The sequence below is a fragment of the Myotis lucifugus genome, unplaced genomic scaffold (genome assembly GCF_000147115.1).
Source record: "Myotis lucifugus unplaced genomic scaffold, Myoluc2.0 scaffold_189, whole genome shotgun sequence".
Lineage (NCBI taxonomy): Eukaryota > Metazoa > Chordata > Mammalia > Chiroptera > Vespertilionidae > Myotis > Myotis lucifugus.
The window spans coordinates 2433507-2449156 of NW_005871237.1; the positions used below are offsets into that span (position 1 = coordinate 2433507).

The 15650-nt window shown below is 43.0% G+C and overlaps 2 protein-coding genes across 4 annotated transcripts in view; one reads left to right on the forward strand and one right to left on the reverse strand.

Annotated features, from left to right (window-relative positions):
• TMBIM4 (transmembrane BAX inhibitor motif containing 4) overlaps nt 1-6150 on the reverse strand; it is a 17612-nt gene extending 11462 nt beyond the window's left edge. The window contains exon 1 of one of the 3 annotated variants that reach the window (XM_023760670.1): nt 5863-6150. In XM_023760670.1, coding sequence (XP_023616438.1) covers nt 5863-5959 — 97 coding nt within the window. In that variant the 5' untranslated portion in view covers nt 5960-6150. The remainder of the gene's footprint in view (nt 1-5862) is intronic. The other 2 variants (XM_014462741.2, XM_006096858.3) reach the window with 2 other exon arrangements.
• Nucleotides 5990-15650, forward strand: part of IRAK3 (interleukin 1 receptor associated kinase 3) — a 62233-nt gene continuing 52572 nt past the window's right edge. The window contains exon 1 of the mRNA XM_006096865.2: nt 5990-6125. Within this exon, the coding sequence (XP_006096927.1) occupies nt 5990-6125 (136 nt within the window). The remainder of the gene's footprint in view (nt 6126-15650) is intronic.

Here is a 15650-nt window from a genome sequence, read left to right on the forward strand (position 1 = left end):
GGTGACAGGGGGCGGCGCCCCAACCCCCCAATCGGCCCTACCCTGAGCGTGACTGAGGGTGGCCATCACAACCTCCTGATCGGCCCTGCTCTGTGCATGACAGGGGGGAGCTCCCCAACCCCCTGATGGGCCCTGCTCTGTGCGTGACAGGGGGCAGCGCCCCAACCCCCTGATTGGCCAGCTCTGTATGTGACAGGGGGTGGCACCACAACCCCCTGGTCCGCCCTGCTCTGTGCGTGACAGGGGATGGCGCCGCAACCTCCCCATCGACCCTGCCTTGAGTGTGACAGGGGGCAGCGCCCCAACCCCCCAATCGGCCCTACCCTGAGCGTGACTGAGGGTGGCATCGCAACCTCCTGATCCGCCTGCTCTGTGCATGACGGGACGGCACCCCAACTCCCAATCGGCCCTGCTCTGAGCCCGACCAGGAGCTGCGGGGCAGGACCTAGGGATTGGGCCTGCCCTCTGCCACCCGGGAGTGGGCCTAAGCCAGCAGGTCGTTATCTCCCGAGGGGTCCCAGACTGTGAGAGGGCACAAGTGGGGCTGAGGGACACCCCCCCCCCCGCCAGTGCACAAATTTTTGTGCACCGGGCCTCTAGTCTATAATAATAAAAGCATAATATGCTAATTAGGCTGGCTGTCCTTCCAGACTACCTCCAGCGGTTCTCAACCTGTGGGTCTCGACCCCTTTGGCGGGTGAACAACCCTTTCACAGGGGTCGCCTAAGACCATCCTGCATATCAGATATTTACATTACGATTCATAACAGTAGTAACATTACAGTTATGAAGTAGCAATGAAAATAATTTTATGGTTGGGGGCACAACATGAGGAACTGTATTTAAAGGGCCAGAAGGTTGAGAACCACTGTTCCAGACAAAGCTGGGGCTGGGAGAGAAGCCTGGGTCCCGGGTGTCAGAGGAAAGCCGGTGCTGGCAGGCAGGGAAAGGAAGGCCTACTCTTGCACGAATTTCATGCATCGGGCCTCTAGCACTGATAATAACACCCCTCATCCCCTTAGCTAACTGCTAGTCACCTTTCAAGATTCAGCCTTTCTCATTTCCCCAGTCTGAATTAAATGTTCTTCCTCATGCTCCCAATGGACCCTAACCATACTTCTAATCACATTATTTTTTTTATTTTTTATTTAATTTTTTTTATCCTCACCCAAGGATATGTTTTCATTGATTTCAGAGAGAGAGGGAGAAGGGGAGAGAAACATCGATTGGAGGATAATTAATGATATCAATCAAATTTAAAATATACATACTCTTTTGACCCATTAATTTCACTTCTAAAAATTTATCCTAGAGCAACACTTGCAGAAATTTACAGAGTTATGGAAAGATGTCCCCTAAAGCAATATTTGAAGGAATACAAAAAAATAACCTAAATATCCATCAAAAGGGTATGATTAAATTAATTGTGGTACACACACACTAGGTAAGACCACTGCCATTAAAAGGCTATTGTGTACTGCGATTTTTCTAAAATATATATTTTGTTATTTTAGAGAGAGAAAGGGAGAGGGAGAAACATCGATGAGAGAACCATTGATCAGCTGCCTCTTGCACGCCCCTAACTGGGATTGAGCCCACACCTGGGCATGTGCCCTGACTGGGAATTAAACTGGAATGATGCTCAACCAACTGAGACACACTGTACTGCTATTTTTACATGTAAAAGATATTAAGTGAAAATACAAAATTGCAGGAAAGTATATATAATCCCATAAATTATAACATTCTCCTGAGTCTATAAAATAGTATGTGTTAGTGTTTCAAAAATATACATATAGCATATTGCTAAAATAGACTAGTTTAATAGGCTATAATATATTTCATATATAACTGACTATATAAACTTAACTGGCACTGTAAAAGTGCTCAAGGTAGAGACTGTACTCAAAAATTCATTCTCCCATAATTTTTCTGTAGCTTCATGATTTGTTGTTTTCCAACAAGGAGCCTTGACATTTATATTTATAATATTCCAAAATTATTTTCCAGAAAATGTACACATTACAGTCAGCTTAATTTTGCTTTAAAAAACAAGTGGAACATTTCTTTTTTACTTATTAATTGGTAAAGGACCAGAGACAGCTGAGAACCACTTTTTAATACAAATGTAGTCAGCTCAGTTACCAGCCTAATTACCAGGGCTCCTAAGTAAAATGCTCCAGCATAATTTAAATATTCATGAATGAGTAAATGTTCATTGAGTTTTGGGTTATTTAGATCAGTATTGTCATAGTGACATAAGACATACAGAAATAAATATAAAACTAATTTTTCTTTAAAAACAGTTTAGGTATGCAGAGAGGTGGAAATTATGAAATCTGGTTTCTAGTCCCGGAGCTTCACTGCAAAGAACCATGCTATTTTATTTATATGCTTTTATTTATTTTAGAGAGAGGAAAAGGTGGGACAGAGAGAGAAACATCAGTGGTGAGAGAGAATCATCAATCAGCTGCCTCCTGCACTCCCACTCCCCCTCCTGGGGATCCAGTCTGCAACCCAGGTATGTGCCCTGACCAGGAATTGAACTGTAACTTCCTGGTTCATGGGTTGACACTCAACCACTAAGCCACCCAGCCAGGTAAGAACCATGTTATTTTAGACAAGTGTTTTTAAACTTAGTTTTCTGTAAATCATGGGTGTATATTATTTCAGGATTGTAAGTCCAGGGAAAATGACAATATTGTTATCACAAAAATTCTGAGCAAAACTTTGTGGCATTCAGTTTCAGGGGTTGGTGGAAGGGAGGGATAAATGGGGAGAGCATGGAGGATTTTTAAGATAGTGAAACTATTCTGTATGATACTGTAAAGGTAGGTTAAGTCATTATACAGTGGGGCCTTGACTTACGAGTGTCCCGACTAACGAGTTTTTCGAGATACGAGCCATCTCTTGGCCGATTTTTTGCTTTGAGTTGCGAGCTAAAATTCGGGTTACGAGCCAGCTTCAGATACCCCACCGCTAGTTGGCGCAGCGAACGTCACAGTGAACGCCACAACATCAGCCCAGCATCACGTGTCTCACTCGTTCACTTTAAGATTTGACATACGAGTAATTTGAGTTACGAGCTCCGTCACGGAACGAATTAAACTCGTAAGTCAAGGCCCCACTGTACATTTATCAAAACCCAAAGAATGTACAACACCTAGAATGAACCCTAATGTAAATGATGGGCTTTGGGTGATAATGATGTGTCAGTGTAGGTTCATGGATTGTAACAAATGTACCACTCTGGTACAGGATGTTGATAATGGGGGAGGCTTGGAGTGTGTCTGGGCAAGGGTATATGGAAACTCTCTGTAATAATGCGGACTTCTTTCAATAGATGGAGTTACACATATGTTGATATATATGCGATTTGATATGTATGCTATTTTGTTGTATTGACAGCAAGCTTCAAAACTTCATATGTCAAACTTGCTGAAGGTGTTAACATCATAGATATTTTTACGCTTAAAAAATGTCGAATTTCGTGCCAAAAAAAGAGCATTTGCGGGAAGTTTTAATTCATTACTTTATTTTGAAGAAACGTGCTGCTGAAAGTTATCGTATACTTCGGGAAGCTTATGGTGAACATGCTCCATCTCAAGATACTTGTGAACGCTGGTTTAAACGCTTTAAAAGTGATGATTTCGATGTGAAAGACAAAGAACGTCCAGGTCAACCGAAAAAATTTGAAGACCAACAATTACAAGCATTATTGGATGAAGATGCGTGTCAAACTCAAAAACAACTTGCAGAAAGATTAAACGTTGCTCAGCAAACAATTTCTGATCGTTTACAAGCAATGGGAAAGATTTTAAAGGAAGGAAAATGGGTGCCACATCAACTGAACGAAAGACAAATGGAAAACCGAAAAGTCATCAGTAAAATGTTGCTTCAACGGCACAAAAGAAAGTTTTTTTTGCATCAAATTGTGACTGGCGATGAAAAGTGGATTTATTTTGAGAATCCCAAATGCACAAAATCATGGGTTGATCCAGGTCAACCATCAACATTGACTGCAAGGCCAAATCACTTCGGAAACAAGACAATGCTCTGCGTTTGGTGGGATCAGGAAGGTGTGGTGTATTATGAGCTTCTAAAACCAGGTGAAACTGTTAATACTGATCGCTACCGACAACAAATAATCAACTTGAACCACGCTTTGATCATAAAACGACCAGAATGGGCCAGAAGACACGGCAAAGTAATTTTGCTTCATGATGACGCACCATCACACACTTCAAAACCAGTTAAAGACACATTAAAAGATCTTGCCTGGGAAGTATTAACCCACCCACCGTATTCACCAGACCTTGCTCCTTCAGATTACCACTTGTTCCGGTCGATGGCACATGCACTTTCTGAGCAGCACTTCAAAACATACGAAGAAGTGGGAAATTGGGTCTCTGAATGGTTTGCCTCAAAACAAGAAAAGTTCTATTGGGACGGTATCCACAAATTACCTGAAAGATGGGGGAAATGTGTAGCTAGCGATGGACATTACTTTGAATAAAGCACTTTTGATGTTTCTCTTGAAATTATCATTTTTCTTTGATTACAAAATCTGCATTATTAACCGGTACACCGGTACTTTCCACATTTAATTTTGCGGTGAATCTAAAACTGCTTTAAAAAATAAAGCTCATCAAAACAAAATAGGCAAAAAGACATTTCTTCATAGAAGATATAAAAATGGCCCATAGCCGAAACTGGTTTGGCTCAATGGATAGAGCGTCGATGCTCAACCACTGAGCCATACCGGCCGCGCAAAACTGAGTATTTTAAATTTAGAATAATTTCTGCCCACTAGATATGGAATAATTTAAAACTAATATGGTATTTTGATTGACTTAGAAATCATCTATTTCCAGCACCTGCCCCAATAATACTCAAACCTATGTTGAGTTCTAGTTCCTACAGAGAAAATAATGAACAAGAATAGATATGGTTCCTGCCCTCACAGATCTTATAGTCCAGCAAAGGACACAGACAGATAGAAAAATTAAAATGCATTCACACAGTCCCTGGCTGGGAAGTCAGACAGTTTAGACTCAGCATCATCCAGTTACACCAAGGTTGCGGTGGGATCCCCAATGAATGTATAAATAAGTGGAACAACAGACTGATGTTGCTCGCTCTCTCTCTAATTAGTAATAAATAAATAAACATAAAATGCGTGCCCTGGCGGGTGTGGTTCAGTTGATAGTGCCTCCTCAGGTTGCGGGCTGGATCCCCGGTAGGGGGCGTGCAGGAGGCAGCGGATGGATGTTCTACTCTCACATCAGCTCTGATGTTTCTCCCCCTCCCTCTCTCTAAAAATCAGTAACAATATAAAAAATAAAATAAAATGCGTTCACATGCCCTACAGCACAAACATCCCAGCAGATAACTCAATGCAGGTTTTGTGCAATCACAATGATTACACAATCCATCACAACGGTTACACAATCTTGATTACACAATACTGATTACACAATAAACTTATTTTCACTGTAAAAAATAACCTCTGGTATCTTCTCATTTATAGACGCCCCAGCACGGCTGCGGAGGCTTTCATCTGTCCCTTTCTACCCCGGAGACGACAGGGTTCAAGGAGGAAGGGCTCCAGTTTCGTTTTCTCAGCTCCCAGCTCGGAGGCCTCCCTGGGCGGCTCTCCCCTCCGAGCCCCGAGCAGGGCCGGCGCTGCGCTCCGCTCCGGCCGGGGAGCCCCGAGGGGAGGCGGGGCGAAGTGCTCCCCCGCCCGGACCCCGCTCTCCCCGGAGCCCGGCGCGGGGGGCGCTCTCCCTGGGAACCCGGACATCCGCCTCCCGGGGCGACTGCGCAGCAGCAGGGCCCGGCGAGCCCGAGAGGGCGACCTACCCATGCGGATGTGCACGCTGGCGGAGGCCACGCAGCTGCCATAGTTGAAGTCGTCCTCGATGGAGGAGCGGGGGTACAGGGGATCGGCGTCGGCCATGTCGGCAGTGGAACCCCAGCTCCCCGCGGAATGACGCGGAGCGCACGGACCTCAACGGCCCTCGGTCACTTCCTGAGCGCGGTCAGCCCCGAGCGCCCGGCCGCTTCCGCGAGCGGCGCGGCCAATCCGAGCGCCGTCTCAGCGCGGCTCCAGGAAGGTCGCCGGGGTTAGGGTGCCGGAAGGCGGGTGCGTGCTCGGCGTCAGGTGGAGGGACGCTTCTCTCAGATGTTCCTCAACAGCCTTTTTTTTTTAAAAAAATCCTCACCAGAGGATATGTTTTTATTGGTTTTGAGAGACAGAGAAACATCCATGTGGTAGAGAAACATGGATTGGCTGCCTCCTGGCCGCCCCCACCGGGAATCAAACCCGAAACCTAAGAGGTGCCCTGGCAGAATGGAGCCCTTTAAACCTTTGCTGTGGCAGAGGCGCGCCGGCCCACGGCAGGGGCCAGGGCGCCCAGAGGGGTGTTGTTGAGGGGCCCTGATAGGCAGCGCCCAGCGCAGTGGATTAGGACCTCCTGATACAGCCAGGTTGCGGGTTGGATTCCCCCGTCAGGGCACAGACAAGAAGCAACCAAAGAGCGCATAAATAAGTGGAATGACACACTAGTGTTTCACTCCCTTCCTAAAGTAATCAATCAAGCCCTACTGGTTTAGCTCAGTGGATAGAGCGTCAGCCTTCGGACTGAAAGGTCTCAAGTTCGATTCCGGTAAAGGGCATGTACCTGGGTTGCGGGCACATCCCCAGTAGGCGGTGTGCAGGAGGCAGCTGATCGATGTCCCTCTCTCATCAATGTTTCTCTCTATCTCTCTCCCTTCCTCTCTGTAAAAAATCAATAAAATATATTTTAAAAAAATAAAGTAATCAATCAATTAAAATGAAAATAAACCCTCTGGCTAGCAGAGTTTCTAAAACAGAAAGCAAAGTCCCATCCCTTCCCATTAATTCAGCGGTTCTCAACCTGTGGGTCGCGACCCCTTTGGGGGTTGAACAACCCTTTCACAGGGGTTGCCTAAGACCATCGGAAAACACATATATAATTACATATTGTTTTGTGATTAATCACTATGCTTTAATTATATTCAATTTGTAACAATGAAATTGGGGGTCACCACAACATGAGGAACTGTATTAAAGGGTCGTGGCATTAAGAAGGTTGAGAACCACTGCATTAATTCAACAAATACTTCATATCTCCTTCAACAATCACACTGGGGAGGGGTGTTTGTTTGTTTTTGTTAATCCTCACCTGAGGACATTTTTGCATTGATGATTTATTTTTTTTTTTTTTTACAGAGAGTGGAAGGGAGGGAGAAAGACAGAAACTAATGTGAGAGACATCAATTGGTTGCCTCTTACTGAATCCCCGACTAGGGCCCCAGATTGAACCTGCAACCCAGGTACATGCCCTTGATCGGAATCCAACCCGGTACCCTTCAGTCTGCCTGCAGAAGCACTATCCACTGAACCAAACCAGCATTTTTTTTCTTTTTAAGTCCCTCTAAGGATATGTTTTTTCATTGATTCTAGAGAGAGAGGAAGGGAGAGGGAAAGAGAAAGAAACATCGATCAGTTGTTCAAGCAATCCAACAGGGATGGAACCCACAACCTGTGTATGTGCCCTCACCTGGAATAGAACCCATGACCCTTTGGTGCGTGGGAGGACACTCTAATGATCCACACTGACCAGGGCCTGGAGGTACATTAAAATTTTTTTTCAGATCTGCCCTGGCCAGGTGGCTCAATTGGTTGGAGTCTCAACCTGTACACCAAAGGACTTCCTGTTGGATTCTAGGTTAGGGCACATGCTTAGGTTTGGGTTAGATCCCGGTAGGTCAGCAGGTGCAGAGGCAGCCTACTGGTATTTCTCTGTCACATGGATGTTTCTCTCTCTAAAAATCAATTTTAAAAACATCTTCAGGTGAGAATTAAAAATATATATATTAAAAAATTTTCAGATCTGAAATTTTATTTTTTAATTTTATTTTTCATTTACAGTTCACATTCAATATCCTATCCTATATAATACTAGTAAAACCCTAATATGCAAATCGACCTAACAGTGGAACAACTGGTCGCTATGATGCACACTGACCACCAGGGGGCAGATGCTCAATGCAGGAGCTGACCCCTGGTGGTCAGTACGCTCCCATAGGGGGAGCACCGCTCAGCCAGAAGCTGGGCTCACAGCTGGTGAGCGCAGCAGTGGTTGCAGGAGCCTCTCCTGCCTCCTCAGCAGTGCAGGACCCCTCGGGGGATGTCCAACTAATAGCTTAGGCCCGCTCCATGGAGAACAGGCCTAAGCTGTTAGTTGGACATCCTCTGAGGGGTCCTGGACTGCAAGAGGGCACAGGCCCGGGCTGAGCCACCCCCCCCCCCCCCAGTGCACAAATGTCATGCACCGGGCCTCTAGTTATTTTATATTAGTTTAGATGTACCGCGTAGTGGTTAGATAATTATATATTTTACAAAGTTTCCCCCTGATATTTCCAGTACCCACTTGGCACCATACATAGTTATTATATTATTAAATATATTACCTATGTTGTACTTTTTTATATCCACATGACTATTTTGTAACTACCAATCTTAATCTCCACCTTTTTCACCCAGTCCCCCAAACTCCCCACCCCTCTGAAACCATCTGTTTTGTATATCTATGAGCCTGTTTCTGTTTTGTTTGTTTATATTGTTTTTTAGGTTTCACGTATAAGTTAAGTAATATGGTACTTGTCTTTCTCTGACTGACTTATTTCACTTAGCATAATATCCTCAAGGTCCATCCATGCTGGTGCAAATGGTAAGATTTCATTCTTTTTTATGGCCAAGTAATAGTCCACTTTTTTATCCACTCATCTATTGATGGGTATTTGGGTTGCTTCCATATCTAGTACATTATAAATATTGCTGTAATGAATGTAGGGGTACATATATTCTTTTGAATCAGTGTTTTGCATTTCTTTGGATATATACCCAGAAGTAGAATTGCTGGGTCATAAGGCAGTTCCATTTTTAATTTTTTGAGGAGCCTCCATACCATTTTCCATAGTGGCTACATCAATCTGCATTCCCACCAACAACATATGAGGGTTCCCTTTTCTCAACATCCTCAGTAACACTGTTGATTTATTAATGATAGCCGTTCTGATAGGTATAAGATGATATCTCAATATACTTTTAATTTGCATTTCTCTGATGATTAGTGACATTGAGCATCTTTTCATATGTCTATTGGCAATCTGTATATCTTCTTTGGAGAAGTGTCTATTCATAGGGATGCATTTTCAATTCTGTTATTTTAACAATAATATTAATCCCTAAATTTAATGAGCACTTTCTATAAACCAGGCTTTTTGAATGAAATAATGCTTAATCCTGGAAGACAAGTAGGAGCCAACCAGAGAAGAGTGGAGTGATGTAGGTAAATTCTCAAAGGACCAACATCTGCAAAAGAGGGAGGAGGGCAAGCCTCAGTGGGAGTAGGGTACAGAAGGCAACCAATAGGCTGGATAGATAGCAAAGGCCAGATCTCTGTATGCTATCCCAAATGCAGAATACATTGGAGAGTGTCCCAACCAAAGGCAGGTAAGCGGGGCTATTATATTAATCTAAAAGAAATGATGGTGGCAAATTCGATGAATCAGTTACTATTCGTGATATTGTGTCATTTCAATATAAAGGTGAGGTGTAGATTTACCCAGAGTGACATCATCCCAGGGTCCCTGGAACATTTTTTTGATGAGTTTACATTCACTCCGTCCCTACTTTCACCATAATACAGTACTCAAAAGACTTACTAAAAGTGGAGCTCAGCTGAAACCGGTTTGGCTTAGTGGATAGAGCGTCGGCCTGCGGACTGAAAGGTCCCAGGTTCGATTCCGGTCAAGGGCATGTACCTGGGTTGCGGGCCCATCCCCAGTAGGAGATGTGCAGGAGGCAGCTGATCTATGTTTCTAACTCTCTATTTCTCTCCCTTCCTCTCTGTAAAAATCAATAAAATACATTTTTTTAAAAAAGTGGAGCTCAGAATAGCTGTAGAACTGTCTATTTTGAAACTAAATTTTTAAACTTGATGATATTGGAAGCTTTTGTCAAAAAAAATTAACCTCATTTCCATAAGGATAAGCCAAGAAGCACCTTACATGTTATGACTTCACAGACATTTTATAAGCATATTACCCATTTTAATATAAAATCATAACAAGAGGATTTATTATATTAAAAAACTGGAATCCTGGCCAGTATTCTAAGTGGTTAGAGCATCCTCTCTTCTCTCTTTCTCTCTGTCATGTACCTACCAAGGAAAGGTAGAAGGAGAACTCTGTCATCTACAAGCTAGAAGGAGGAGAGCTCTCAGCAGAAACTGAACCCTGCTAACACCTTAATCTTGGACTTGTAGCCTCCAAAATTGTGAGAAAATACATTTCTGTTATTTAAGCCCCACAGTCTGTGGTATTATATGTCAGCCTGAACCAGTTAATACAAGATTTATTTGGGAAATTTATTTAATAGCAAGGAAATGAAAGTAAAACCCTTGAGAGGGAAAATGTACATGATTTGTGTTTATAACATGACAATGAGATTTGTTTTTGTAAGCATTTTTATAAGTATTTTTTTTTCAACAAACATTGCATCCAGAGTTCTTACAGCCAGGAACAGTTTTGTCATCTGTAAAATGCAGGAATTGGACTAAGATCTCTAAGCCCTTTCCTAGTCTCAAACTGCAAACAATCGGAGTAAAGATTTTACTGCAAGAGAAAAAAATGTTGCCATATTCTCAGATCTTTTCACATGTCTGGGATTCTTCTAGGGATAAATAAATGTTGGCTTCAAAAAATAGCACCTTAGCTAATATTGAAATTAGCATGAAAGCCCTTGGCTGAAAATTATTTGATTGTAGAAATCAGATTTTAAAAGTCAGTGATAGCTAGGGACAAGTTATTATAGCAATACACCCTGAGGTGCAAAGGGCCATGAAAATAATTCAAAAAGAAAATAGTGGCAGCTGTCCCTAAGGAGCTACCCCACTCCTTTCCCCACCCCCTTTTCCCCGGTGGGTTTTCCTGGCCTTTCTCTCTCCTAAGCTCCAAGGGCCCTTCTTTTGCCTCTGTAACTTGGTTCCTGAGCCCATTTCTTCTACCTCTGTGACTTTATAAATAAACTTTCTCTTATAAAAAAAAATAAATAAAAATAAACTGTCAAATGGGATCAACCATGGAAGTGTTAGAAGAAATTATTTTCTAGACTTGAGAATTTCCTAATCATAGATACAATGCAATTTAACCTTTGGGAATTCGGAAAACACAGGTAAGAAATAAAATCGCCAATAATCCTTGAACCTAAAATGTTAATCATTCAGATCCAGAGAAAGATTGAAAGATCTGAATGAGACGTGGTCCCCTCAAAGCCATATATTATTGCCGATATCAGTCACACGCCAACCTGAATCTCAGTGTACAGACCACTGTAATTTTAAATTTGGAGGTCAGGGTAGACCTTAGCCATGTGATAAGAGCATACCAGGCAAAGGAATAGCAAGCCCAAAGGCTCCAGTGTGGGACTCAACCTGGTGTGTTCAAGGACCAGCAAGGAGGCAGTGTGGCTAAAGTAGAATGAACAAAGAAACAATATCAGAGGGTACACAGAGCAGAGGGGCAGGGCAAGAGAGAATTCAGACAGCATAAAGAGTTTGACTTTTATTCTGACTGAAATGAGAAGCCAGTGTTGGCTTTTGAACAGAGGAGAGACATAATCAAATTTGATTTAAAAGGGTCAATCCAGATGCAGTGTTGAAGAAAGCCTGTAGGAAGCAATAGTGAAAGCTACTCTGAGTTAGGGGACAACTACAGCGATCAGACAAGACATGATGACTCAAGCCTGGGGTGGCAGCAGTGGAGGCGGGGGAAAGTGCCAAATTCTAGATACAGTCTGAATAGAATCAGTAGGATTTGCTGGTGGATTGAACGTGGGCTGTGAAGACATGTAGGAGTCAAGGGTGACTACAGTTTTTGGTTCGAGCAACTGGAAGAACAGAGTAATCTAGAGGGGGGAAATGTGAGTAAGAGTAGATTCAGGAGGCATGATCAAGAGTTCAATTTTGGACATGAGTCTGGAGTTCAACAGACAGATCTGGGTTAAAGATATATGGCAGTTCTCAGTAGGTGAATGGTATTTACTAGTAAAGCCTCAACACTGGTTGAGACCACCAAGGGAGTGAGTATAGATAGAGAGAAGAACCATGGACAGAGCCCTGGAAGAAGAGGAACAATAAAGAAAGTTGAAGAGTGACTAGTGAAGTAAGTGGAAATGTATGAGAATGTGGAAGACAAATGAAGAAAGTGTCCAAGAAGGAGGTGGTGATCAACTGTGTCAAAATTTACTAACAGGTCAAGTAAGATGGAGACTGAAAACTATTATATTTGGCAATGATGTGGACGTAGGTGACCCTGAAGAGAGCAATTTCAGTGGAGTAAGGTGAGTGATGGTGGTTCTACTTAGAGTGAGTTTAAGAGAAGAGCAGAGGAAAAAAATTAGAGACAGTAAGAATATTCAATACTTCACTACAAAAGGGAACAAAGAAATAGGATGGTTGATAGAAGAGGAAAGTAGCATCAAAGAGGTTTGTTTTTGTTTTAAGGTGAGAAGAAATAACATCGTATTTGTATGCTGATGGAATTGATCAGCAAAGAATGAGATATTGATTATATGGCAGAGAGTGAAACAGCTGCCCTTGATGTCTGTGAGCGGGGACAGGAGATAGGACCTCGTGCACATGTGAAGATATTAGACTTAGATAAGAGCCTAGGTAAATCAGTCTTGGAAAAGAGGGGAGAATGTATATTGGCACAAATGCTGGTAGGTAAATGGACATGGTAGTGAGATCCTATGGATGTTTTCTCCTGATGTATCAGTGTTCTCAAGCAATACTCTCAAGATCATCAGCAGAACCTGAAGATTGGGGAGAAGATTATGTGAATTGAGAAGAGAAGACATAAAACAGTTGTCAAGGAGACCAGAAGAGTAAATGGACTAACGGTACATCGTGTAACTGCTTGGCAGCATCAAGGACCAATTTGAGAGTCATGGCTTTGATTTTAAACTGAATCTGATCAACAGGGATTGGATTCCACCCCCTAGCATGGGTGCAGAGCCAAACATTAGAAAATTAGATTTAATCAGGAGGGTAGATTTGTCAAGAGAGTTCAATGAAGTGAGCGAGGAGCATGAAAATGGAGAGCATAGCAAAGGAGGGATTATAATAATTGAGTGTGGACTTTATGGGTAAGGAGAAAAATGAGGGCTTCCAGAGGATGGGGCCAGAGATGGGATGGCAAGACTTTGGATTGGCACCCAGCCAGTGTGGCTAAGTGTTTAAGAATCAACCTATGAACCAGGAAGTCACAGTTCTTTTCCCAGTGAGGGCACATGCCCAGGTTGTGGGCTTGATCCCCAATAGGGAGCATGCAGGAGGCAGCCAATCAATAATTCTCTCTCACCATTGATGTTTCTTCTCTCTCTCCCTCTCCCTTCCTCTCGAAAATCAATAAAAATATATTTAAAGAGATTTGGGATTGGTATTCTGGTGAGAATGAAGGATTATTGATGCTAGAGTACTAGAGAGAATGTACTGCAAGTACAAGTGGTGTGGTCAGAGGGTGGATTTATAAAGTATGGATGGGGTGCAGTTATTGACAATGACAAGTTCTAGGGGATGTTCATGCGAGTGAGTGACTGAAATTGGGTGGAGGATAAAATCATTGAAGGAGAGGAGTCAAGGAACTGAGAGCCCAAAGTATTTGAAAGATCATAATCTATTCTACATACATTTTAAGTCACCAAGAATTAAGACGGTATTAGTATTGAAGATAATTATAATGAGAAGGAGCTATATTGTCTAAAAATGAGGAGTTAGAATTGAGGTGGGGGTAGCAGAGGATGACAGCAAAAGTGAAGAGTATAATGAGTGATGCTTGGCCAGTGTGGCTCTCGGTTGAGGGATGTCCCATGCACCAAGTTCAATTCCCAGTCAGGGCACTGGCTTTGGGCTTGATCCCCAGGAGGATGTGCAAGTGGCAGCTGATCCATGCTTCACTCTCATTGATGATTCTCTCTCTCCCCTTCCCTCCCTCCCTCCCTCCCTCTCTCCCTCTCTCTAAAACAAACACGAAAAGAGTATAATGAATGATATAATCTGATGATACAGAATTCAAAACTCAGAGGCAGTTCTAGGGAATAGGGAGGAAGAATGGTCTGATACTAGCTACCAACGTTGAAAATACAAGAGGTTTCACATAATCTCTATAGATTTCACATAATCTGGCTTTCACATAAAATTCTTGCTTCTTTGTAAATCAGAAAACTTGGCACAGCAGGCCTTGGTGACTGCTTCATTCATCTACAGTGATTTCCTGGCTCCTCTGTGTACCTGGGTTTGACTCCCCTGTTCTAGCAAATCAAGAGCGACCAAATACTTAATCGTCTGTTGCTTCATTACTCACCTTTTTCAGGTGGTCCCTTTGAGAAGTAAAGGGTTTCTTAAGCATGTACAGGTTGACAATAAAATCCTAGCCATTTGAACAAAGGGATATAGAAACTCTTGCCCAAACAGCATTCATTGCCTTTACTAATTTTTAAAAAGATGTTATGTAATACTTTAGCTGAGAACATGAATATTCAGATAATACTAATGATAGTGTATCTTCACTGTTGATATCTAGGGGGCGCCATTCCTAACGACTGCAAATCTGCAAGGTTTCAAATAGGTGTTGACATTTTTTCAGTTAATGGTCAGGATCCACTCTTCCAGTCATTCAGGTTGGGATGTTTCTCATCACTTTCGAAGCATCTCTTTTTGTCAGCAGCATTTGTGTTATGCCTGCTGGGGGGATATTACCGCATAACAGTAGAAGATTTCAAAACAATAGTCAATTTTACTTAAACTCCATGTTGAAAGCAAAAGGAAGATTGCTTGGTAAGCCCTTTTGAGGAAGAACAAAGTGGTCAAACAATGTTTCATCTAGGAAGCTCAGAGAAAAAGAGAACATAGTAAAACCAAATACGGTCCAGTGTGTAGAAAGAGGCAGCCTCGTGAAGAAAGTCACTATGATTTTATTCTACTTTTTCTGTCTTTTGTTTTCCTATTGTTGGCATTTGTGTCCATCTTTTCCAATAACCGGTTCATATACGCACATTAATCTGCTTACATTCAGTAACAGTTGGGAGGATATTGTGCCAAAACATTTGGAGTGGTTGTAGGTTGTCTTCAACACGGTGGGGCTACGAGTGATTATCTTATTCTTTCAGTTTTTCTGGGTTACCCAAGTGTTCCTCACTGTGTCGGTTTTGACAAGATGAGAAGAAGTAAACTTGGTACATAAGTAATGACAGGCCTCATCTCCATCCACGCCAGGAGGCAGTCACGCCAGGACAGGCAGCCGCTCCATTCCTTCTGCGCTTCTGGCTTTCCTCCAGCTTGCACTCTTTGCTGTGTCTTCAGTCACGTCCCAACCCCAGAGGAAAAGAAAAAAAAAAAAAAACCTCTTTAAACTTAAAGCCGATGACCAGGAACCAGCAGAGGCACGGAGACCCCAGGGCCAAACCGGGCGTCCCCGGGGGCATCCGAGGGGAGCGGCACTTTGCGTCATGCAGGGCCCGCCCCTTCCTGGACCTGGGTTCGGCGTGTTCAGCCGTC